Source organism: Sinocyclocheilus rhinocerous, unplaced genomic scaffold (genome assembly GCF_001515625.1).
Source record: "Sinocyclocheilus rhinocerous isolate Xijiao unplaced genomic scaffold, SAMN03320098_v1.1 scaffold1107, whole genome shotgun sequence".
Taxonomy (NCBI): Eukaryota; Metazoa; Chordata; class Actinopteri; order Cypriniformes; family Cyprinidae; genus Sinocyclocheilus; species Sinocyclocheilus rhinocerous.
Window position 1 is genome coordinate 652,683 of NW_015647084.1, and position 26,088 is coordinate 678,770.

The 26,088-nt window shown below is 35.2% G+C and overlaps 1 protein-coding gene across 1 annotated transcript; it reads right to left on the bottom strand.

Annotated features, from left to right (window-relative positions):
* Positions 1-674: 674 nt before the first annotated feature.
* On the bottom strand, positions 675-25,844 carry LOC107708736 (receptor-type tyrosine-protein phosphatase gamma-like). Its single transcript, XM_016513037.1, has 21 exons — positions 25,818-25,844; positions 25,610-25,718; positions 25,448-25,497; positions 24,263-25,022; positions 23,091-23,229; positions 19,109-19,200; positions 15,158-15,249; positions 14,003-14,099; positions 13,742-13,824; positions 13,534-13,668; positions 9,110-9,244; positions 8,866-9,026; positions 8,547-8,682; positions 5,087-5,233; positions 4,878-4,971; positions 3,820-3,896; positions 3,536-3,664; positions 2,921-3,067; positions 1,800-1,942; positions 1,591-1,726; positions 675-1,413 (listed from the first exon to the last, which is right to left on the bottom strand). The coding sequence occupies exons 1-21, from the start codon at positions 25,842-25,844 to the stop codon at positions 1,267-1,269; spliced, it is 3,036 nt and encodes a 1,011-aa protein (XP_016368523.1). The 3' UTR covers positions 675-1,266.
* Positions 25,845-26,088: the final 244 nt, after the last annotated feature.

The window sequence follows — 26,088 nt, forward strand, 5'->3', positions numbered from 1 at the left end:
ATATTAAACTTAAGTATTGAAAGTAAAATAACAAGTAAATGCAAAATAGAAAAGGAGCAAATAAATATTACAATTGGGTTCGGACCCATTAGATTTTAGTCAACTAAATCTACTGTAGATTTAGTCGACTAAAATCTTATGGCATTTAGTCGACTAAAATTAGACTAAAACTAAAACAATTCAGATGACTAAAATGGCATTTTAGTCAAAAGACTATAAGACTAAATCAAAATTTGCTGTCAAGATTAACACTGCCTTGGACCTCATTCTTGAAACACAAAATGAACAATGAATGTCATATACTATAGTAGTACTATATACATACTGTATATACTTTGTGTGTGTATATGCGTGTTTTAATACTCTTTTTTTTACTAAAATATGGTCACCCTAATCTGTGTATCAGGTGAACATAATCAGTTTCATTGACTAGATTTAAGGGGTTGTTTTAACTGTAAGTAGTTTTCAGTGAAGTACTTTTACTTCAGTATATGAATTCTCAGTATGTCCAAATATGTCATGCAATGATTTAGAACAGTCACCATTCCAAGAAAAAGTCAACTTTTCAAAAAAATGCCTGTTATAAAAAATGTATTGAAAGTGGCCATTGAAAACATAACTGAAATAAAGAAAACAAGACATTTTTTGATCAATATCTTTATATATTACAAAACAATAGAAATGCTACTGATAACAATATATGTTCACAGTTGCTGTTATGATACCACACTGAAATAATGTATACAAGTTAGACATAAAATGACATATCTTAATAAATAAAAAATAACATATTAATCTAACAAGTCATAATGCTTGACGGTTAAAAGTCGCATCATGTTGAGCATTAAGTTGGAGCTTTTCTGTGTACAGGTTTCATGGCTATGAGGCTGATGTGTGTGTTAATGTGCTGTCGCTGATCACCCTCACATGTCTGTAGACTTTATCGGCAACAATAAAGTGATACTCAGAAACGTTTTCAACACAATTATCAATAATCAGCTAGGCATCAAGTAGTAACACTGACAGTGTAGTGCAAAGTAGACAGTGTGTGTGTGTTTGTGTGTGTGTTTTGGAGAGCAGGTTGTGGCGCTCAGCAGGATAACAAAAAGCAGCAAAAATAAATATCAAAAGAATTCATTTTTATCAGCATATAAAAGCTCTTTTTTGTTGTTTTTTTTTTCTTTTTTATTTCACCAAGAGTCTGGGAAAAAAGGCCTCATGGAAAGTTCAAGGAACCACTTTGTTCCATCTCATTTTCCAAAAACTTCACACCAAGGATTCCATGCTCTCAGCCTGGTTGGATTCATCTGTTACCACTATCCCAGCAATTTTGTCCATGTAGTTGAAGCCAAGTCTGAAGTCTTTACTGCTGACAAGGCTGAGCATAGCCTTGTAAAGGTTGTGATAGTGCTCCTAAAAGAGGTAGAGAGAAACAACAAAAAAGAAAGGAAATAAACGCAATGAATGAAAAGAACATTTTTAAACTGTTTTGGAACTCCAATTGGACTGCATCAAACTTCTACACAAAACCCCAATGACCTCTCTAAATCGAATTCATCATCAAGCAGACTTTTATTATGAGGAACTTACAATTTCAGTGAAGACGCCAGGCCTCATGAGGTTAATCATTTTGGCCACTTGATAGACATCCACAGCGCTCTCGTTCTCCAGTTGTTGGGAAAGTGTGGTCAGAGCACAGAACATCCCGGCAGAGATGGCTCCAAACCTGAAACACACAATCCATGAGTCTCTTTCTCCCTTTGGTCACGTACACTACTACTCATGGTTTATGCACTCACTCATCATGCATGACGGTGGGACCATCCCTTGCCATAGCCTCTTCTTTGATGATGTTGATGAGCTCAAATGTGCTGCTGATGGACGCATCAGGATCTGGCCAGTTTGGACATTGAAAATGTCGGACTTCTAGCACATAGTCGTCCTGCACAGCAAAGATAAACAGTTATGCAACTCAGCAAGTGCAGATAAATGCAAAAAGGATGACGTAAGATGTCGGCGTTGCGCATGCGGCGGTGAGTCTCGTGAAAACCAACATTTGTTTACAGGAGCAAAGGAAGCAAAGTTTCCTTACTTTAGCAAAGGAAAACCAGTCTCCTCTTGGCTTATATCGAAATCCTCCAACGTTCTTCTATACAAATCCTCGTTTTGTACTTCTAATTAGTGACCGTTGTTTTGTTTTGATCTCTCCCCTGCGCTTCCGCGTTCGTCACTTCTGAGCGGCGCATGCGCAACGCCGACGTCCTACGTCATCTGCCCAGAACTGCTTCCGTTTACAACAGTATGAGCGCAAGCTAGATTAAATTGATTATTAAGTTTTAAATATGGTTATTTTTCTTACAAAAATAAAGTTAGGATAGGTGATTTCGGGAGAGGCTAGCAACAGCAAGATAGCTTTGAAAACATAAGATCCCACCCTCCCTGCAAAACACTCTCCAAAGCCACGCCTCCTTCAAAACACATGAATGCGCATAGGCAGATCAGAGGCTAACCAGCGACACGATGAGAGACGGCATTGGTGAAGGGTTGAACGCAACACCATCAGATTACCTCACGTCTCATTCACCAGTGAGAAAGCATTACAGTACAGAGCGCATAATATTACAATAATAACGCCTTCCATTCTGGCTCGGTCTGCAATAGTGTAATGGAATGCACTGATGACCTATCATGTCTGCATGAACATGGTGTGAAGAGGTATGCAAATACACATGTTGACAGGAAGGTAAGACAGCCTATCGTAGCACTCGGGCCGGGGGATATGATTGGATGAACATTTTATGGTCCTGCCCCTTCCACAGACCATATAAATACATTTAGACCACTTAACTTCGGGATGTAAAGAGGCTTTAAACCACCTACCCTGCCTTTAAGAGTGATGTTTGTGTTGTGACTGAGGTACCTGTGTGGCTTCTAGGATGAAGTCGTGGATGATGAGTTGCTCCTCATTAGATAAGCAGAGTCTGTCAGTATTAATGAGGGTGACAGTGAAGGCTACGCAGTTCATGGGCTCCTCTCTGCTGGGCCAGTACACAAATTCATCCTCAGTCTATAAAAAGAAGAGCAGGGCATAGCACATATCATATATCATATCTTATCATATATTGTATCATATCATATATCATCCACTTATATAACGTTAACAGATTAAACTAATTAATAAATGTTGAGCATGTTTCCACATTTAATATTTATAGATTTACAAGCAAATACAAATGATTTTATAATAAATGTTAAACAAATTAAGTAATATATTGTAAACCAGAAATGACCTATTTCCATATAATATGTCTTGAATAAAGGGTGCTCTTTAGATATTTAAAAAAAAAGTTAACTCAGTATTATATAACGTAATAATTCAATTGAACTCTAAAGATAAGTGCCATGATAACCTGCTGGTATGAAACGTTTGAGAGTGCATTAACACAACCTGCTGAATATGTATAAAAAGAACTTAAGTTATATGAGGCAGCATGAAAACTCATGTTCATAAGTAGCTCTTCAACGCTGTACTCACAAGGCCGAGGTTGTCTGGCAACATCACAATAACTTGAGCATTATGATCCCAGATCATCCTCCAGAAGTCTGTGGTTGTGTGGGGCAGAGGATGCTGGGTAATGATGAACTCGTTGCTCCTGTAATAGCCCTGTGAGTGGATAAACATTGATTTCATTCTAAAAGAAAATCACAGCTTGTGTTGAGACAAGCAGATAAGGAGCTGTTTAAGTTACACAAATAATTCATGTTTCATGCATTATTAAATGTGATCCAAAACAATGTATAATGTTCTTAGTGCTGTACCATAATGTAGGCGGCATTGATGTAGTCGGTTCCTTTTACACCTGGGAGGGGAGCTAGTGCCACCCGAGCCCGTTCCGCTGAGGGGCAAAACATCAATGATAAACAACTCACTATAACCGTCACAGCAAACCAAACCTTGTACTGTATCATTCATTGAGTCAGTGTTTAAAAATGCTATCGTTTACCATTCTTCATCACCTTATGTTTTTTTAAAACTAATCTTCCAGAAGACGTCAATTATACACTCAGCAATTAAAAAATGGCCAACTCCCTTGGATATTTCTGTTCTTTTTCCCATGGAAATAATTTGGTAACAATGGTTATTAGGATTTGCAGTGTTGTTATTGCTAACAAAATTCAAAACTCAAAATGAAAACGAAAAAGAAAACTACATTAAAATAGTTGGTCATTTAAAAAATAATACAAAGAAAATTGAAAAAAATACAACTAAATTCAACTAACTGAATTAAATAAGTTGAGTACTAAAACCTTAAATTAAAACTGAAATAAAATAACAAAAGCTAAATGGAAATATAAAACAACATAAAATCATTCAAATTTAAACTAAAATTAAAATGAAGTCTGAAAATATAAAAATTATAGTTAATTCAAAATATTAATAAATACTATAACAGTAAATACATAATACAAAAATATCCCAAGTTATATGTTTTCTTTATATACATATAAATAAATAAATAAATATATATATATATATATATATATATACACACACACACATACATATACACACACATACATACAAATATAAATATATCATATGAAAAGTAGATCTAGAAATCAGTACAGTGTAGTAAATATACTGTAAAGCACACACACAAGTAGATATAGAAAAAAACTAAGATGTAAACTTTTTTATACTATTAAAAAACAATTTTTTTGCATTTTAACTATTATTTATTGTAAAAAAAAAAATAACAAAAATGGTGCCACCACACTGTGCTACACTGTATACTAAGTATACAGCAAAATCCATATTGGCAACGAAGCTGGAGTGTTGATTTTGATATATGGGTTTAGAAGGTTTAGCGACTCACTTGGCAAGACCGACGAGGTGCGGTTCTTCTCTGTGTTGCAGTCTTTCTGGGCACTGAAACACTCAGTGAGGTGAGAATTGCATTGCGTCAACAACTGGAGGAACAATTACAAGAGCGTCCACAAGGAGGAGCAAGTTAGTTGTCTAACTGAGAAAATGAACATCTCAATACAATTGCATAGAGCCACAACACAGTCATCAAGTCCAGACCTTAAATTGTTTGTCCATGCGTGTTTGTCCTGTGGGGCTCGGGGTGAGAATGCTGTTGACATAACTATGGAGTTGCCAGACAGGCACCTCGGTGTCTTTGCCAAGCACAGCTTCCATTAATGCATCATGGATAAAGATAAACTGCTCCTGTAGGTCACACATACACCGTATGTTGTATTAGGCATGTGATATCTCAACATTATATTTGCAAATAACAAAATATGGTTAAGTTCAGAATGGCATACTGCAATTCTACTCATACTATTTTTTCCAGTATGCAGTATGTAGAGTGCAAACAGTATGTAAATGTCCTATATGCTTATTATACCCAAATGACCTTCTACATTTGCCAAAATCCGCAGAATACAATCAAAAAACACTGCATACTGTTTCCCACAATGCAGTGCGCTTGAATTGACCTTACATTTGACTGGATTGGCAAAAGTAAATACACAAAATGCAAAATAACTATTAACTGGATGCTATATATGCAACAGTGTTATTTTAGTATTATTAGAATGATTAATACAATTAATAAATTAGAATTAAATTCTGAATGAATAGTATTATTACTTATTTTTAGTATTATTAGTATTATTATAGTTTTTAATATTTTAAATGAGCTTTTATTTTTATATTTTCAGCGTTCATCTTTTTTTGATATCACTAGATGTAATTTATTTTTATTTCAGTTGTTTTTATTTATTTATTTATTTTCAGTTTTTTGTGTGTTTCAAAAATCACCCAAGGAAACATTTCTAGTTTCCATTTAATTTGTTTTTCATCTAATATTTATATTTAATTCAGCATTATTTCAATTAAAATCATTTATTTTTAATAGTTTTAGTTTAATAAAAAGAACCCTTATATGCAACACGCAAAATAATGAGGTCATGTGACAAAATGTAGTGCACTACATTTGGAATAGTTTTTAATTGCATGCTACATAGTTCCATAGGAAAAAGAGTAAATTACAAGTTCATTATGATATTCTTAGAGACTCCCTATTTAGTTATCAAAAGGCAGTAAGAAATGCAAAAAATACTTACTTCTCCAACATTATTAGGGCAAATATTAACAATTCAAAACTCTTATTTTCTATTATTAATTCTGTAATTCAACCTTTGAGTAATGTGTATCAAAAGTCCTCAGTTATTTCCTGTGAGGACTTTCTAAATTTTTTTAGCCAAAAGATTGCTGATGAACCTGCGCAGATTCCTCTGGTGAAAACTGATCCATCTGACTATCCTGCTTGCATTGCTGAATTGAGGGTTTTTGAGCCTATTACTTCGACTATGCTGCAGGATATTGTGCAAAAAATGAAACCTACATTCTGTGCAAATGATTTCATACCTAGTCGTTTGTTAAAGCAGACCTTTGATTGCGTATCACTGAGTTTAGCACATCTGATCAACAAAAGTTTGTCTAGTGGAATATGTCCACTAGAGTTTAAACATGCTGTGGTGACACCTCAGCTAAAACGACCAAATTTAGCTCAGGATGAAATGCAGAATTGCAGACCAATCTCTCAGCTGTCCTTTGCCTCAAAAATCTTAGAAAAAGTTGTATTGCAACAACTACTTTCATTTCTAAGCGAAAATTCTATAGGAGAAAGGTTTCAGTCGGGGTTCAAAACAGCCCACAGCACTGAGACAGCATTATTGAAAGTGTTAAGTGATATTTTCCTGGCCTTAGACAAAGGAGATGATGTTGTTTTGGTGTTGCTTGATTTGAGTGCAGCTTTTGACATGATCGACCATAACATCCTCATCTCCCGTCTTGAACATTCAGTAGGGCTAAAGGGTACAGTCCTGAAATGGTTTCAGTCCTATCTGAGCAATAGATGTTTTTCAGTTAATTATAATAATACAATCTCAGGTAAAAAACATCTTCCTTGGGGGGTTCCGCAAGGCTCTATCCTTTCTCCTATACTTTTTTCTTTATACTTGCTCCCTCTGGGCAGCATTTTTAGAAAGAATGGTGTATCATTTCATTGTTATGCCTATGACACGCAAATGTATTTACCAATCAGACATTCCACAAATTCATTTGAGTCATTTCTAGAGTGTTTAAAGGACATAAAAAATTGGTTGTCGAAAATTGTTTTAATGCTAAATGAGGAAAAAACAGAGGTCATTGATTTTAGCCACCCAAATAACTCCACAAAACATTTATTAGATGCTAGCCCTCTGGCACCGTATTTGAAAAAAAACAGTAAGAGATTTAGGCTTCCTAATTGATAATAATTTTTTTAGCCAAAAGATTGCTGATGAACCTGCGCAGATTCCTCTGGTGAAAACTGATCCATCTGACTATCCTGCTTGCATTGCTGAATTGAGGGTTTTTGAGCCTATTACTTCGACTATGCTGCAGGATATTGTGCAAGAGTCATTTCTAGAGTGTTTAAAGGACATAAAAAATTGGATGGCGAAAAATGTTTTAATGCTAAATGAGGAAAAAACAGAGGTCATTGATTTTAGCCACCCAAATAACTCCACAAAACATTTATTAGATGCTAGCCCTCTGGCACCGTATTTGAAAAAAACAGTAAGAGATTTAGGCTTCCTAATTGATAATAACCTAAAATTAGATAAGCAAATTAACTCAGTGGTTCGGGCTGGTTTTTATAATTTGCGTTTATTAGCCAAAGTTAAACCGTTCTTAACAAACTCAGACTCTGAAAGAGTAATCCATGCCTTTATTCTATCACGGCTGGATTTCTGTAATTCTTTGTATTCTGGCATCACCGCCACATCTTTGTCTCGACTACAATCAGTACAAAATGCGGCGGCGAGGTTACTAAAAAAGGTAAAGAAATATGAATCAATTACCCCTGTGTTAGTTTCTTTAAATTGGCTCCCAGTCCATTTTAGAATTAAATATATAAAATTTTATTGTTCGTGTTCAAATCTTGACAAAAACAACCAGGCCCCATTGTATTTGGCAAACCTTTTAATCCCATATAATCCTCCTAGAACATTACGATCAGAGAATCAAAAATTACTTGTAGTGCCTAGAACAAATCGCCTATATAAAGGCGATCGGGCCTTCGCTGTGATAGGGCCGAGACTTTGGAATGAGTTGCCCCTGCCGATCAGGTCTGCCAAATCACTGTCAATTTTTAAGAAACTGTTGAAAGCACATCTAATGTTGGTAGCATACAATGATTGATGTGGTGTTTTATATGTCGATGTGGTGTTTTATGTTGTCGATGTTTGTTTCCATTCTTGTACTTTTTATGTAAAGCACTTTGGTTCAACCTTGGTTGTGTTTTAAATGGTGCTATATAAATAAAGAAACAAGAACAAGAACAAGTTCCACATACAAATTTAACAAATAGTATGTAGTATGTCGTAAGCAGTACACTAATATTACCTTCAAAAAACAGCAAAGGTGAATGATTTGAGTGTGCGTTTTGAGTATATGGAAATATAGTGTAATAAATCAAACAGGTAATAACCTCAGTCTGGACCAAGTAGTTGCGCTGAGCTCGGATGTGCTTGAGGTATCCTAGGACGTTGACAGTGCCTTTGTCCTTTATCTGCTGCAGCATGCTGTCTATGACTATGTATGTGCCTGTTCTGCCCACTCCAGCACTGTGGGACACAGAGAAAGAGATGGTTTCATAAAAACAACATCTCATTTTGCTACAAAGCAGAGTCTAACACTTCCAACCATCCGGCTGAAAATGATGTAAGGATGGGAAGCCTTGCACAGTTGGAAAGTACAACACGTTTCACACACTAGTGGGTGGAGTTTAGTTCCATAGCAGACAGTACCTGCAGTGAACTAGAACAGGGCCTGTGCCTGACGTACGGGCCGCTGAAGATCGAGAGATGAATTTGAGGACTGGTAGTGTATACTCGGGTACGCCCATGTCTGGCCACTGTGTGTAATGGTACTGGACAACCAGCCGTTCATTATGCCTTCCCTTCTGACCCTGGAAGAGTCAAGCCAAAGGTCAAATTGCAGCATCTACAACTTCAATGCTCTGTAAACACTGTTACAAATGCTCAAACGCACCTTTTTCAGTTTGGTGTTGCGCATGATGAAATGGCGGAGTGTGTAGTAAGCATAAACTTTAGTACTCTTCAGAGTCACCATTATGTTCCCATAAACCTCGCTGTTCTCTGATGGCCAATACTGATCACATTTCCTCTGTAAAAACAACAAAAGCATCTTCTGTTTTGCTTTTTAAAACATCAACATCTACATTAACAGGATAGTCCAACCAAATATGAAAATATACTCACCCTCAGGGCATCCCAAGATGTAGATGCATTCGTTTCTTCATCAGAACAAATTGGAGAAATTTAGCATTACATCATTTGCTCACCAGTGGATCCTCTGTAGTGAATGGGTGCCGTCAGGAGTTCAAACAGTTGATGAAAACATCACAGTAATCCACATGACTCCAGTCCATCAGTTAACATACTGTGAAATGTAAAACTGCTCGTTTGCAAGAAACAAATGCATCATTAAGACGTTTTAACTTTAAACTGTCGCTTCTGGCCAAAATATGAGTCTATAATCCATAATAGCACTTCCTCCAGTGAAAAAGTCAATCCCCTGTTGTGCACTCGCATCAAAATCCACCAACATAATAGTTTAGTACTGTTTTTGGACTGTTTTCACTTTTAAACAATGCTTAATCTGTGCGTATTTCTCTACTGATTCAAACGATCGTTCACTAGTGAAAGCATTATGCATAGATGACTCTTATTTTAGCGGAAGGTAATGGTTTGAAGTTAAAAACATCTTAATGATGGATTCTTACAAACAACTTTTCACAAGATGTTAACTGATGGACTAGAGTCCTATGGATTACTTGTGGATTATTATGATGGTTTTATCAGCTGTTTGGACTCTCATTCTGACGGCACCCATTCACTGTAGAGGATCCATTGGTGAGCAAGTGATGTAATGCTAAATTTCTTAAACTCATCTACATCTTGGATGGCCTGAGGGTGAGTAAATTTTCTGCAATTTTGATTTTTGGGTGAACCGTTCCTTCAAATTCTCTGCCGTAACTCTCAAATCGTTTTTATGCTAATGCATATTAAATAAACTTTGTGGAAGCATGGTCTGTTTTAAAAAATGAAACGGTTATTCATCACTTACCCTGCCTTTCTCCACCAAGTTGGTGATCATGACAATCACAGTCGTGTTCTGTTCCCAAATCATTCTCCAAAAGTCCTCAAATGTGGACTTCAGAGGGCCCTGAGCTGCTATATAAGCCCTGGGTCTTTTATAACCCTGAGAGGGAGAATATTTAATTATAAAACAAACATTAAAGCAACAAGCATGCACTTAGTAATAAAATACCTACGTCTACATAGTTGGCATTGATGTAATCACTGTGCTTGGAGTCTTTCCCAGACAGTTGCTGCAACTTCACTCTGCTGTGGTCATCTGGGAATTAAAAAGCAATAAATGATGTATCATTCGAATCAGAATTTGAGATATTAAATGGATGTTAATATCTTTTATCTTCATCTTGCATGCACACTGCTAGCACTTCTTCACAGATGAATTCACAGTATGATTAAGAAGGTAAATGTTCATGTTTGCCACATAATAATCAACTCACAGGCAACAATGTTGATGTATCTGTTTTTGTGCTTGTTGTCTGGTTGATTTGAATGTTCTGCTGTAATCTTCATTTCAGATGTGCAGTGTTGAACCTCCTGCAGGGAAGGTGTGATTTCAAATTATTAGTTGCAGTTATTATAATTCACAGACTACACTATGTCCAAAATCGCATACTACTATGCTACTCATCCTATTTCTGCAATTTAGAGCATGTATATGTGCACAATATGCATGATTTCTGTGAGTATGGAATACACAGATGTAAAGTGTAGTAAACAACACACCAATTCACCATTTTCACCATCTATTTCCCATGTGACAAACTGTAAACAGTATCAGCAATAAAAAAAAAAACATGATTCAATGTTTAATTCGACTGTCTACAGGTTTTACACCAACTTGGATTAAAAATAAAAAATCCCTCTAATATGATAACTAGATTTCGCATGGGTTATATGTGAGGTTGTGACAATTGTAACTTTTTTTTTTTTAAACAGATGAATACTTTGATTATTTAATTCTGAATGCAGTCCTGTTAAACTGGTTTGTTGAAAATTTGTTGACCATATTATTGGTAAATTATTTAAGACTCATTTACAAAATAATTAGTTAATTATTCCAGTAATTAGCCACACTTTGATTAGAATTTACATAAACTGCCCCATTTGTCCAAATCATTTAATTATTGTCACATCAATGCAATTTTAAATACATTTTATACACCAGCATAATAATTAACTCCCCAGTGAGCCGTAATGAAGCAGATATTAATCTGTCGTGCAGATTCCGTCTTTCTATATCTGTAAAACAAAGCACCTCTGTAACGAATTGATACCTCCTGCATCTCAGATACTGGTAATTGTAAAAGTTTTTAAGTAAATCTTCTTTAAGAGATGCAGGTCTTGCTTTTGGATGTGTCCATATTGGATTCTGATCTTGTAAATGTTTGCTGTGGGCATGAAGCAGACTCAAGCTTCCCTGCATTCCTGCATAGATTCCTCCAGCGAGAGGAGTGATTTTAATGAGGCGCTCCTCTTTAATTAGTCCTTTTGCCATAGCCATCTGTGCCTCTGTGCTACTGGGAGCACCGGTACACGTACAGAGCACATACACACACATTCTCACACGCTCCAACTACAAAGACCATACTCACATTGAACTCCTGAGAAAAGCCATGTTGGTTGTTGGAGTACTGCTCCATGATGTGTTTGATGAACTGCCTGACTGAAACAGCCTCCAGGTCATCTGAAACACAAACCATACATACATCACACTACAACTGACAATTTAAAGCCAGACATTTTGATATAAATTGATGATAAATGCATTAAAAACACCCGAAATATTATTATTATTATTTCCACATATTTAGGGACATGGGTTTATAATAAAAAAATTATCAACTTAGTATTAAAATATAATATTAAATAAAAAAAAAATTATTAAAATGGTCTCATATTTAGAAATAGGGCTTTATATAATAAAAAAAATATAGTAATAAATTATAATATTACAGTGCCCTCCACTAATATTTGCAGCATTGGTAAATATGAGCAAAGGTGGCTTTAAAAATAAATCTGCATCGTTTATCTTTTTGATCTTTCATTAAAAAAATTCACAAAATTCTAACCTATCATTGAAGCAAAACAATTGAAATTGGGGGGAAACTCACATTATGAAATAATTGTTTTTCTCCAATGCATGTTGGCCACAATTATTGGCACCCTTAGAAATTCTTACGAGTAAAATATCTGCCATTCATATTTAATTTTTTTTTTTTAGCACAACAGGGTGAATAGGAGCATGAAATTGTCCAGCCATGACTTCCTGTTCCACAGGATAATAAATATGATATATAATCACCTTAATCATCCATCACAAGGAGTAGAACCAACCAAAGAAGAACAAGAACAAGAGCTTGTTGAGCTTCACAAAATAGAAAGTGGCTGTAAGAAAATAGCTAAAGCATTGAAAATCCCCATTTCCACCATCAGGGCAATAATTAAGAAGTTCCAATCAACTAACGATGCTACAAATCTGCCTGGAAGAGGACGTGTCTATATCATCCTAATGCATGGTGAGGAGGAGAGTTTGAGTGGGTCAGGAGTTCAAACAGTTGATGAAAACATCACAGTAATCCACATGACTCCAGTCCATCAGTTAACATACTGTGAAATGTAAAACTGCTCGTTTGCAAGAAACAAATGCATCATTAAGACGTTTTAACTTTAAACTGTCGCTTCTGGCCAAAATATGAGTCTATAATCCATAATAGCACTTCCTCCAGTGAAAAAGTCAATCCCCTGTTGTGCACTCGCATCAAAATCCACCAACATAATAGTTTAGTACTGTTTTTGGACTGTTTTCACTTTTAAACAATGCTTAATCTGTGCGTATTTCTCTACTGATTCAAACGATCGTTCACTAGTGAAAGCATTATGCATAGATGACTCTTATTTTAGCGGAAGGTAATGGTTTGAAGTTAAAAACATCTTAATGATGGATTCTTACAAACAACTTTTCACAAGATGTTAACTGATGGACTAGAGTCCTATGGATTACTTGTGGATTATTATGATGGTTTTATCAGCTGTTTGGACTCTCATTCTGACGGCACCCATTCACTGTAGAGGATCCATTGGTGAGCAAGTGATGTAATGCTAAATTTCTTAAACTCATCTACATCTTGGATGGCCTGAGGGTGAGTAAATTTTCTGCAATTTTGATTTTTGGGTGAACCGTTCCTTCAAATTCTCTGCCGTAACTCTCAAATCGTTTTTATGCTAATGCATATTAAATAAACTTTGTGGAAGCATGGTCTGTTTTAAAAAATGAAACGGTTATTCATCACTTACCCTGCCTTTCTCCACCAAGTTGGTGATCATGACAATCACAGTCGTGTTCTGTTCCCAAATCATTCTCCAAAAGTCCTCAAATGTGGACTTCAGAGGGCCCTGAGCTGCTATATAAGCCCTGGGTCTTTTATAACCCTGAGAGGGAGAATATTTAATTATAAAACAAACATTAAAGCAACAAGCATGCACTTAGTAATAAAATACCTACGTCTACATAGTTGGCATTGATGTAATCACTGTGCTTGGAGTCTTTCCCAGACAGTTGCTGCAACTTCACTCTGCTGTGGTCATCTGGGAATTAAAAAGCAATAAATGATGTATCATTCGAATCAGAATTTGAGATATTAAATGGATGTTAATATCTTTTATCTTCATCTTGCATGCACACTGCTAGCACTTCTTCACAGATGAATTCACAGTATGATTAAGAAGGTAAATGTTCATGTTTGCCACATAATAATCAACTCACAGGCAACAATGTTGATGTATCTGTTTTTGTGCTTGTTGTCTGGTTGATTTGAATGTTCTGCTGTAATCTTCATTTCAGATGTGCAGTGTTGAACCTCCTGCAGGGAAGGTGTGATTTCAAATTATTAGTTGCAGTTATTATAATTCACAGACTACACTATGTCCAAAATCGCATACTACTATGCTACTCATCCTATTTCTGCAATTTAGAGCATGTATATGTGCACAATATGCATGATTTCTGTGAGTATGGAATACACAGATGTAAAGTGTAGTAAACAACACACCAATTCACCATTTTCACCATCTATTTCCCATGTGACAAACTGTAAACAGTATCAGCAATAAAAAAAAAAACATGATTCAATGTTTAATTCGACTGTCTACAGGTTTTACACCAACTTGGATTAAAAATAAAAAATCCCTCTAATATGATAACTAGATTTCGCATGGGTTATATGTGAGGTTGTGACAATTGTAACTTTTTTTTTTTTAAACAGATGAATACTTTGATTATTTAATTCTGAATGCAGTCCTGTTAAACTGGTTTGTTGAAAATTTGTTGACCATATTATTGGTAAATTATTTAAGACTCATTTACAAAATAATTAGTTAATTATTCCAGTAATTAGCCACACTTTGATTAGAATTTACATAAACTGCCCCATTTGTCCAAATCATTTAATTATTGTCACATCAATGCAATTTTAAATACATTTTATACACCAGCATAATAATTAACTCCCCAGTGAGCCGTAATGAAGCAGATATTAATCTGTCGTGCAGATTCCGTCTTTCTATATCTGTAAAACAAAGCACCTCTGTAACGAATTGATACCTCCTGCATCTCAGATACTGGTAATTGTAAAAGTTTTTAAGTAAATCTTCTTTAAGAGATGCAGGTCTTGCTTTTGGATGTGTCCATATTGGATTCTGATCTTGTAAATGTTTGCTGTGGGCATGAAGCAGACTCAAGCTTCCCTGCATTCCTGCATAGATTCCTCCAGCGAGAGGAGTAATTTTAATGAGGCGCTCCTCTTTAATTAGTCCTTTTGCCATAGCCATCTGTGCCTCTGTGCTACCTACTGGGAGGGTACACGTACAGAGCACATACACACACATTCTCACACGCTCCAACTATAAAGACCATACTCACATCGAACTCCTGAGAAAAGCCATGTTGGTTGTTGGAGTATTGCTCCATGATGTGTTTGATGAACTGCCTGACTGAAACAGCCTCCAGGTCATCTGAAACACAAACCATACATACATCACACTACAACTGACAATTTAAAGCCAGACATTTTGATATAAATTGATGATAAATGCATTAAAAACACCCGAAATATTATTATTATTATTTCCACATATTTAGGGACATGGGTTTATAATAAAAAAATTATCAACTTAGTATTAAAATATAATATTAAATAAAAAAAAAATTATTAAAATGGTCTCATATTTAGAAATAGGGCTTTATATAATAAAAAAAATATAGTAATAAATTATAATATTACAGTGCCCTCCACTAATATTTGCAGCATTGGTAAATATGAGCAAAGGTGGCTTTAAAAATAAATCTGCATCGTTTATCTTTTTGATCTTTCATTAAAAAAATTCACAAAATTCTAACCTATCATTGAAGCAAAACAATTGAAATTGGGGGGAAACTCACATTATGAAATAATTGTTTTTCTCCAATGCATGTTGGCCACAATTATTGGCACCCTTAGAAATTCTTACGAGTAAAATATCTGCCATTCATATTTAAATTTTTTTTTTTAGCACAACAGGGTGAATAGGAGCATGAAATTGTCCAGCCATGACTTCCTGTTCCACAGGATAATAAATATGATATATAATCACCTTAATCATCCATCACAAGGAGTAGAACCAACCAAAGAAGAACAAGAACAAGAGCTTGTTGAGCTTCACAAAATAGAAAGTGGCTGTAAGAAAATAGCTAAAGCATTGAAAATCCCCATTTCCACCATCAGGGCAATAATTAAGAAGTTCCAATCAACTAACGATGCTACAAATCTGCCTGGAAGAGGACGTGTCTATATCATCCTAATGCATGGTGAGGAGGAGAGTTTGAGTGGCCAAAGACTCTCCAAGGATCACAGCTGGACAATTGCAGAGACTAGTTAAGCCTAAAAAATGTATATATCAAACAGCCCCTACATGTTGTTCGGGAGGGTTTCAATATCATCCTCGCTCATCCAAAAACAAAATTCAGCATATTCAGTTGCCATACACGACTGGAACTTCAAATGGGACTGGCTTCTATAGTCAGACGAAGCTAAAAAAAAAAGAAAAAAGAAAAAAAAAAAAGGGGCCATCTTGTTCAGATACATGGCATCATGGATTTATCAAATACCAGCAGATAAAAAATCTAAACCTGACTGCCTCTGTTAGAAATCTTACAATGTAAGAAGGAATGGTCTCTGATCTCTTCTCCAAACTCATCAGGCATTATAGGAGAAAACTCAGAGCTGTTATCTTGGGAAAAGGACGTTGCAATAATTGGGTGCCAACGTGAACTAGAGAAAAAAAAAATGTTTATTTCATAATGAGATTTTTTTCTCCACTTTCCATTATTTTACTTCAATGATAGGTTAGAATTTTGTGAATTTTTTGAAAGAAAGATCAAAAGGATAAACAATGCAGATTTATTTTCACAGCCACCTTTGCTCATATTTACCAAGGGTGCCAATATTAGTGGAGGGCACTGTAAATTAAAATATTATTAATGATTTTTTTCTCTTATTTAGGGATAGATGTCTAAAATAAAAAAATATAAACAGTATTAAATTATAAAATAAAATAAAAATATTATATATCTTTCTCATATTTGGGGACAGGGATTAATAATTAAAAATATAAACTTAGTATTACGTTATAATGTTAAATTAAATTATTCCCCAATACAAATACATTATTATATTATGTAATTATTTTGAATAATGCATACTATGCTGCTCAATATTTTTGTGAAAACCGTGATTCATGATATTCCCAGATATTATTTGATTTAATAGGATTCCCAGATATTTTGACAAACAGAAAATCAATAGAACAGCATTTACTTGTAGCAATGCAGATCAATTTAATGCATCTTTGTTGAATAAAAGTATTAATTTACCTTAAATAAAAACTTGTATATTTTCATTAAATAGACCAAAATATACATTTACAGAATATTTAATAATATACCAAATCATCAGATTAATGCAATTAGCATACATTTTTTGTGACTGCATATGATAATGTATGCTGGGTTTTTTTCCATTAATTAGTCAAACTATTCATTAATTCAATTTGTCATTTTAAAATATCCACTTTCACTTTTAAGGAACAAACCCCTGTGGAAAATAAAAGCTTAAAAAAATAAAATAAAAACCTTCCTTGTTCCAAATGACAAAAGACTTTGAACCAAAATCCATCCGCCCTACTTTTGTGGCCCGAGTGATGATATTTGGTCACATCTGTGTCATAGAAAGCTCATCAGTGATCTATCAAAGAAAGGGACTGGACTGATGGTCTATTGTCACGTAGAATGGCCTTAAAAAGGTATGGTTCATTACAGCCTTGGGAAGCAAACAGCTGGGACCATATTTAAAAAAGACCAGAATCCCCTGGAGCATTTACTGCTTTGCCATTGTGAAGGATGCTCAAACACACATCAATTCATCCCCCACTCTGTATTCAGTATCTATGCAATTAACAGAAACAATTCTGTCTTATTAAATCACTGAGACATGCACAGACAGACGACTTCTTCAATTTAACAGGGCTTGTTGATGACTTCTCTTGATGACTTCTCTATTACAGCAGAGACATTAAACTATCACCTCAAATGGAGTTCTCATAAACATTAATGGCTAGTTTTATTTCTTTTGGCTTACAGTTATATAGACCTGTCAGGCAAGAGCTGCACTGCGTCATATGAGGAGACCGAAGGAGAGGAAAGAAACTGAGAGAGAGAGGGCAAGAGAGAAAAAAGTGGCAATACTGACAGCAGTTCATGCAATTTTAGAAAATCATGCACTACCCCAAAGTGAGCAACCAGACTTTCCATTCGCCCGCTGACAAACAGTACCACGCAGAACATAAAATATGCATCCACTCAACAACCGACAAAACCGCAAGATAGGAATGCTTATCATTAAAAGAGTCCAGCCAAAATGAAAATTCTGTCGCTATTTACACATCCTCATGCAGTTCAAAATCAATATGACTTTAATTTTGCAATGAAATACAAAAGAGATATTCTTCCCCACACAAACCTATCATCTGAGTTTGAAAGTCCTTATCCACAAGAGCATTGTGAACATTGAGCAAAGCACCATGGAAAAATGTACTCTGTACTAAAGTTTGGGGTCTGTAATTTTTTGAATGTTTTTGAAAGAAGTCTCTTATGCTTACCAAGGCTGTACTATAAGAAATATTGTGAAATGTTCTTACAAAAATGACTGTTTCTATTTGAATATACTTTAAATGTAATTTATTTCTGTGATGTTTCAGCAGTCTTAAGTGCCACATGACCCTTATGCTGATTTGGTGATCAAGAAACAGTTGTGCCTTTTCATATTTTTGTTGAAAGCATGATCCTTTTTTTTTTTTTTTTAAGGATTATTTGATGAATAGAAAAAAACAGCATTTATATGAAATTCAAAATGCTAAATTAATATTTTGTAACATTATAAATTCTTTACTGTCACTTTTGTTCAATTTAATGTGTCCTTGCAAAATAAAATTATTTCTAACAAAAATAAAATGAATCTTACTAATCCCAAACTTTTGAACGGTAGTAAGGGTTTGGGTTTTAATATAATTTCATCCATTATTTTTTACTATATTAATGTATTGACAACATTCATTCATTCTGCTGTAATGCTTTCTTATATCTTATTGATCCATTTCAGATTCAAAATAGCCATGTCAAAACCTATTGAGCTGCTTTGCTCTCTAAATAGACAGCTGCCTCCCATTGTAGCATTACCTTTGCTGATAAAATCACAACTAAAGAACTCCTATGAAATTACATAAAATAAAAGCTCTTGCAGCACATTGTATTCTCATTTATGTTTGTTTAGCAACTCACCCGCTGTAGACAGGATGGGGAAACTGTCATCGTGGATCACCCTGGGGGAGTTCCTGTCTTCAATATACAAATGTGCAGTCTGGAAGAATCTCCTAAGAACAGAAATGGTCCCCCGGTTAGTTGAATGCAGGTTAATCAGGATGATTTTAGACAGCTCCTTAATTCTGAGGAAGCCTCCTGCTTGCTGAGAATTGTTGTTAAGTGATCACTTAACATCAGTGTCTAATTTATAAACCACTTTAGATGTCATGTACACTCTTGTTTGTGCTGTTTTGACCCGTGTTTCTGTTCAAGAAATAGTCTAGAATTTTAGCCTCAACTCTGATATCAGTCCATTACTACAAAAGAATGAGTATACCAAGCATACTGCCTAAATATACTGTACACATGTATGACGTGATACATAATAAAAACCGAAAAACATAATAAAACTCAATCACACGAATTCTACACAAAATGGTTTTACTTTATATACATTATTATTATTATTATTTAAGTATTTATTGTCACAAAATAGCAATAATAATAATAAAAAAATAAAAAAATATTTGAAAACAGAAAATATGCAATATCTCTGCCCTTTTGACTTTTGGTTGATTAAAAAAAAAAAAATTGTAAGCAAAATTAATTTGAATTAATTAATTAATTTGTCTATTTATGAATTATTATTTTTATTCAATTTAACTTATTAAAGTATTTATTTTCACAAAATAACTTAATTTTGTTAACATGAATTAGCTTAAAGGCCCGCTCACACCAAGGACGAAAAAAGATAACGATAAAGATATAGTTCTAAAAATCGTTCTCAATATTAAAGAATAGCAGAGTCCACACCACAACTACAACGATAAAGACAAAGAGAAACGACATGGTTGGAATCACTTTCGAAACGATTTTTCTCCAGCTGATGAACGATAAAAAATTGACAGCCAATCAGAATCCATCCTGCTGTAACGAGCTCGAGAATTTAAAGCGGCAGACGAGCGTGCGCTTAGAATAAACAGACGATATCGTTCGCTGGTGTGGACGCTAATATCGTTATCTTTATAGTTATCGTTCTTGGTGTGAACGGGGCTTAAATTCAATATTTGAAAAAAGAGAATGTGTACAATATCCTTGTACACGGCTGTAAACACATTTCTGTTAATTGTACAAGTGTGTATGGTATCGGCTGATGCTGAAAATCACAAAATGGCTAAATATCGGATGAATGGAATCAGCTCGGCAGACATATATCAGCTTATCATTATTAATATAAATCATGCATTAAATGATAAATCCATTTAACTAATTCTTTATATTGCGTTACACCCTGTCTTTAATAATTGGAAAATTTTCAACGGCAACACATTAAGAATATAACAGCATGACAGTAATTACATTCAAGATCCTTAAAATAAAGTTAGGCAAACTCATAATGCATAATAAAGCCTATCACTGGCACATTTTCATAATTAAAATGCATTAGCTAATACAGCCACCCACAAACGTCTAGTTCTCACTGTAGGTTTCATAAAATATACATGAACAGCAAAGTGATGATACCAAATATCCAGCCAAACTTTGCACACGCAACTCCTGCTGCTTTGGGATCAATCTTTTAAAAATCTATTTCCTTTTCAGTGCACAAAAACTCATCAAATCCTTACTTTCATGTAATTCCCATGAAGCATTTGTATAAGCATGCCCCTACCTGTACTTTATGCAGAGCAATGAGCAGATGCTACTCATCCTTGAGAGGTGAGATAAAAAGAAAGGAAAGAACTGTCTGAAGGTTCTTTGAGCTCCGATGAAGGAGGAGGGGGCTGGGGGATTGAGGAGAGAGGATGAGGGGGGACAGGAACCCTACACTAATGACCTTTTTATGATGGGGGATCTCTCGTGTGTTTAGAGACGTTAGACTAATGGTGTAGAAGGGTCCTTCAGTGAAGTTTTGGACCCTGCGATCTAATCCTTGAGAATGCACAACAGGCGAATGGTAAAAAGATAAATATAACCTCTTATCATACCCCATCTGCGTCTATGCATCAACTTTGAAATTGCTTGAACTCATAGGCGATCTCATGCGTACGTGTAGAAATGTACCGTGGAGATGAGTGGAGCATCTTTGGTCTTTAATGGGCATCTGTGAGTCTGAGCAGACTGAAAGCCTCTGAGCCACCCAGATGGAACCCTGCCTAAATAAACCGCTCATTAGCCTATCGCCTTGGCAACATCATAACTTCATTTTAAGCAAATAATTGCATACTTTCTGGTAAACACCCTGCATGAACTCCAGCTATGAGAAAACGAGAATGGTATATCTTTTGAATGGCTTTTGTTCGCTCGGTGGCTTTGTTCTTGACGTTCTTGAAATTTGACAATGGTGATGTCTTGACGAAGACGTATGCCTTCACGTTCTCGGGGGAGCAGTTGCATCTCGTCACTTGTCTTCCTTCCACTCGCTTAACAGATTGATTACCGTGCAAACAGTCTTTCATTCACTTTAACTGTCACTGATCAACCTCTTATAAAGCCATCAAGTGATCAAATCAAACTGCTATTATGTTTTCCTTTCAAGTTCCATGAATTGTCTGCTGACGTAATTGTTTTGCAATTGGAAACTTGCAGGCAAAAACTAAAAAATTTAGCGGTGCTTTATAAGGCCATGTAAAGCTGGTGTTGGTATTGTTAACTAAAACTAAAAGCTCTAAAAATTGTTTTAGATAACTGAAATATAAAATCTAATGGTATAAAATCTAAATAAAGTTCTAAATCCAAATTTGAGTTTAAGTACTAAAATGAATACCATTAAAGATTGAAATGAATCTCAAATAAAATATGAATATTAGATGAAAATTTTGAACTTAGACTTGAATGAAAATTAGAACAGTTGCCTTGGCAACTACCAGAAAAAAGCTTAATTGTAGTACTAAAATTACTAAATCTAAAACTATTAAAAACAGTTTTCAGTGATTGAAATAAAGCTGAAATAACAAATAAAATATGAATATTTGATGAAAAACTTCTTAAACCTTAAAAAATTACCTGAAATTGGTTTAAGTTGAAGTACTAAAATTACTAGAACAAAAAACTGAATTTGAAATAAAATAAATGACATCAAAAAGAAAACTGAAAGTATATAAATAAATTACAATTTTTTTTTTATATAAATATATACAAAAATAAAAGTGAATTCAAAATAGTAATACATATTATAATAATATGTAAATATTATTAAAAATAACACTGAAAATATTAGTGTAATAAAATACAAAAAATAACATTTTAAAATAATTTTATATAATGTCATACAAACATTTGAAATATAATAGCTTTCATTTTTATCTGTTAATGTAATGTTGCATTACTGTTGTGTGTTCACATTTTAAATGATACACTCAAAGAGTCAGCTTCACAGATTGGAGCACAGCTGGGTCCCTCCACACAAGACTCATGGTCCCTAGGGGGCCCGCAACCTCTTAGCTCACATACAAACACAAGACTGAACAGGAGGATGGTGGTATTTGGCAGGAAGCTCCATAGGAGGATTTTAATTCGGTTTCCACGGGGCTGAGAGCGGTCCGGGAGAGGGCAGGCAGATGGGGCTGGGACTCTCCAGGGAGCTGAGCCAGGTTTATAAAGGCCAGTAGATGGAGTAGAAAGAGGTAGATGAGGTGTGGATTCAGGGGTCAGAGCAACCTTACACTGTTTACAAACCAGCCACAACCATGACCAGACGGATCTACTCCACAAAACATGTTGTCATGAATATTAATTAGGTGATGCATTCGTCCACCAAAAAACCCAAAGCTCTAAAAATGAGGTGGATAAATGTGGAAGCTGTTACAAGATAAGGAAAGCAGATGAACAGAACTGATTTTAGATGCTATCTTCTTTCTTAAGATCGCGAGAAAGGCCCAAGATGACCTAAGATCAATGTGCTGGTCAATAACCAATTCATCTCTACCTTACAAACTGTGGTTTTTCAACAGTGTCTTACCTCCAGTAGACCAGGACAGCCAGCAGCATGATCAGACAGAGCAGCGTGAGGGCAGAGACCACCATCAGGGGGATGATCCACTCCATCCGGCTGGATGAAGACATCGGGTCTCGGGTGACAGTGGAGATGCTGTTCCTCTCTGCATGGTGGTCAAAGGAGACCACAGCAAGGTAACAAATACAAAAGGCAGAGTTTTAAACCATTTTATATTAGATGGACAGAGTCTATTCTGGTAAATGCTTGCAATTGCATTCATACATATTCAGTAATTTATTCAAAAATTAATACATTTACAATAATCCATGTACAGTTTTTATTACATTACACAGAACTTTATATTCAGTTTCTGATTATTTATTTTATTATATTTATATTATTTAATTTTGTTGTTATTATATATTTTATATTATTTAATAAAATGTTATTATATATTTTAAAACAGTTTTAATACATATTTATTTCATCATAATATTTACATCCATTACCATTCAAAAGTTTAGGGTTGGTAAATTTTTTTTTTTTGAAAGATGTCTCACCAAGGCTGCATATTTGATCAAAAATACAAGAAGAACAGTAATATTGTGAAATATTATTACAATTTAAAATAACTGTTTTCTATTTTAATATATTTTACAATGTAATTTATTCCTGTGATAGCAAATCTGAATTTTCAACAGTCCTTAATCCAGTCTTTAATGTCACATGATCCTTTAGAAATCATTCTAATATGCTGATTTGGTGCTCAAGAAACATCTCTTATTATCAATGCCGAAAACAGTTGTGCTGCTTAATATTTTTGTGAAAATCGCAGTAGTTGTTTTAGAATTATTTTTCAAATAAAGAATATCATTGATTTGAAATAGATTTTTTTTGTAACAGTGTAAAACGGTCTACTGTCTCTTTTAATCAGTTGAATGCGTCCTTGATGAATAAAACTTAATTTCTTTCAGAAAAATTCAAAAAAATTTTTACATTATGCATTTATTTATTTATTTTACATTTTTGAACATGTATTAATACATTTTAACATTTTATATTTCACTAGTCAGTATATATGAATATATATTTTAATATAATTTAAGGTGATTTTGTGATTTTAAGGTGACAATTTATTAATTTTAATAGTACGGTCTATTTGTCCATTTTAGACTGCAAGTCTGTAGCTCACCTACCAGTGTGAATGTAGTACGGCCAGTGCGCCTTCTCCTCATTGGTGAGTTTGGTGGTCTCTGTTGAGCTGGAGGGAAGCTGCATGTGTGCAGTGTCATTATCCTCCAGCCATGTTGGTTTTGATGAATCCTCACCAGAAGGCCTCTCTGTGGCATGAGGCACCTGCTCTTCCACTATTCTAGGGGCCAATGTGGAATTCTCAGTGTTAACATCGACCCTCTCTCGACCCGGCTCCCTGTGTTTTGAAGTTGGGACAGGGGCAGGTGGTTTTCGTGGCACCGTCTTGTCCTGCTTTTTGTCCTTGACTGTCACATCTTTCCCCTTTTTTTTCTTCTCTTCTCCCTGTTCCTCTTCCTCCTCCTCCTCTTCTTCTTCTTCTTCCTCTTTCTCCTCTCTTTCACGGTCATCTTCCTGTTTGTTATTTGCTTCAGTGCTGTCCTCAGAGGTCAGGATGTTGCTGTCAGATGGGGTGCTTTCGGCAGTGGGAGTAGCTGGATGTTGAGTGGGTGTGGGGCCTGAGTTTGTAGAGTGGGTTGGCCAAAACGATCCTGGCAGGGAAGAAATCACACTGCCACTGAAACCCAGTCCTGCCAACAGAGTGCTGGTCACCACAGATGCTACAGTGGCTTGTCCTCCACTGGATGGAGGCCCCATTCCCGTTGCCATGGAGACGAAGGAAAAGGGGAGGCCGGCGGACGTCCAGGTAGAGGAGCCTGAGCTTATAGGGGCCATGTCTGCCGAAGAGGCGGGGGAAACTGTGGGCTAGAATGGGGTGGAAAAAGAAAAGCAATACTCTAACATGCGCAAACAAACCAATAAACTGGCTTAAGGTCGATAACTATAAAGATCACTACACTAGCGTCCACACCAACACACAATAACGTTCTGATATTATAAGCATGCGCTGTAGCTCTGTCGTCTGCCGCTTTAAAATGCTCAAGCTCTTTAAAGCTGGATGGATTCTGATAGGCGGCTTTCAATGTTTTATGGTTCATCAGCTGGAAAAACTAGTTGTGAAAGTGATTCCAATGATCTTGTTTCTCTGTGACGTTATCATTATAGCTGTGGTGTGAACTCTGCAATTAAATTTTAGAAGGATTTTTAAAACTATACCTTTATCGTTATTGTTATAGTTATAATCCTTGGTGTGAATAGGCCTTATTAAAAAAAATAAACCAGTTACTCACCATTCCAGTTTTCACAATCCTTGTGCCCTCAAATATCCTTGTGGTGTTTGCTTGAAGAATAAATCACACAGCATGACAATCAGTTCTAATGAAGGACTTGAATAGCAGCAATTGATCATGTTGAATTTTTACGAACAGAAAGCCGCTTAAACTTAGACAAACCTTTGAATAAAAGTGTTTGGCTGAAGTCACTGCGCTGGTCTCTCTGACATACAGCTTGCACTCTGAACAGATACAGGACATCTGGAGACACGAGTGTGATGACTGCCCTCTGCAGGAGACATACGACACACCATACATTTTAATAACACAGTACAACACATAGATGGCAAGAATAGAAACTGGATACCTTCAGAATAACTCATACTACCTTTGCAGTAATGTACACTATGCACATTTTCAGCATGCAAGGAATACCCATATAAACCCTCAATTGTTTGAAAGAAAATAATACATTTTTGTTCAACAAGGATGCATTAAATTGATCAAAATTAACAGTAAAGTCATTTATGTTACAAAAATGTAATGTAATTTTGAACTTTCTATTCATCAAAGAACCTTGAAAACAATGCATCATGATTTCTACAAAAATATTATGCAGCACAACTGTTTTCAACAATGATAATAAGAAGTGAGTGCCA

Bases quoted from the DNA above. Each gene is read 5' to 3' on its own strand.
- LOC107708736 (XM_016513037.1), bottom strand. From the start codon at position 25,844: ATGTGCATAGTGTACATTACTGCAAAG. The intron at 25,023-25,447 runs GTGAGTAACTGG...ACCCCATTCTAG, and splicing joins GGATTGTGAAAACTGGAATG to CCCACAGTTTCCCCCGCCTC. The intron at 3,897-4,877 runs GTGAGTCGCTAA...TTTGCCCCTCAG, and splicing joins CACCTCGTCGGTCTTGCCAA to CGGAACGGGCTCGGGTGGCA.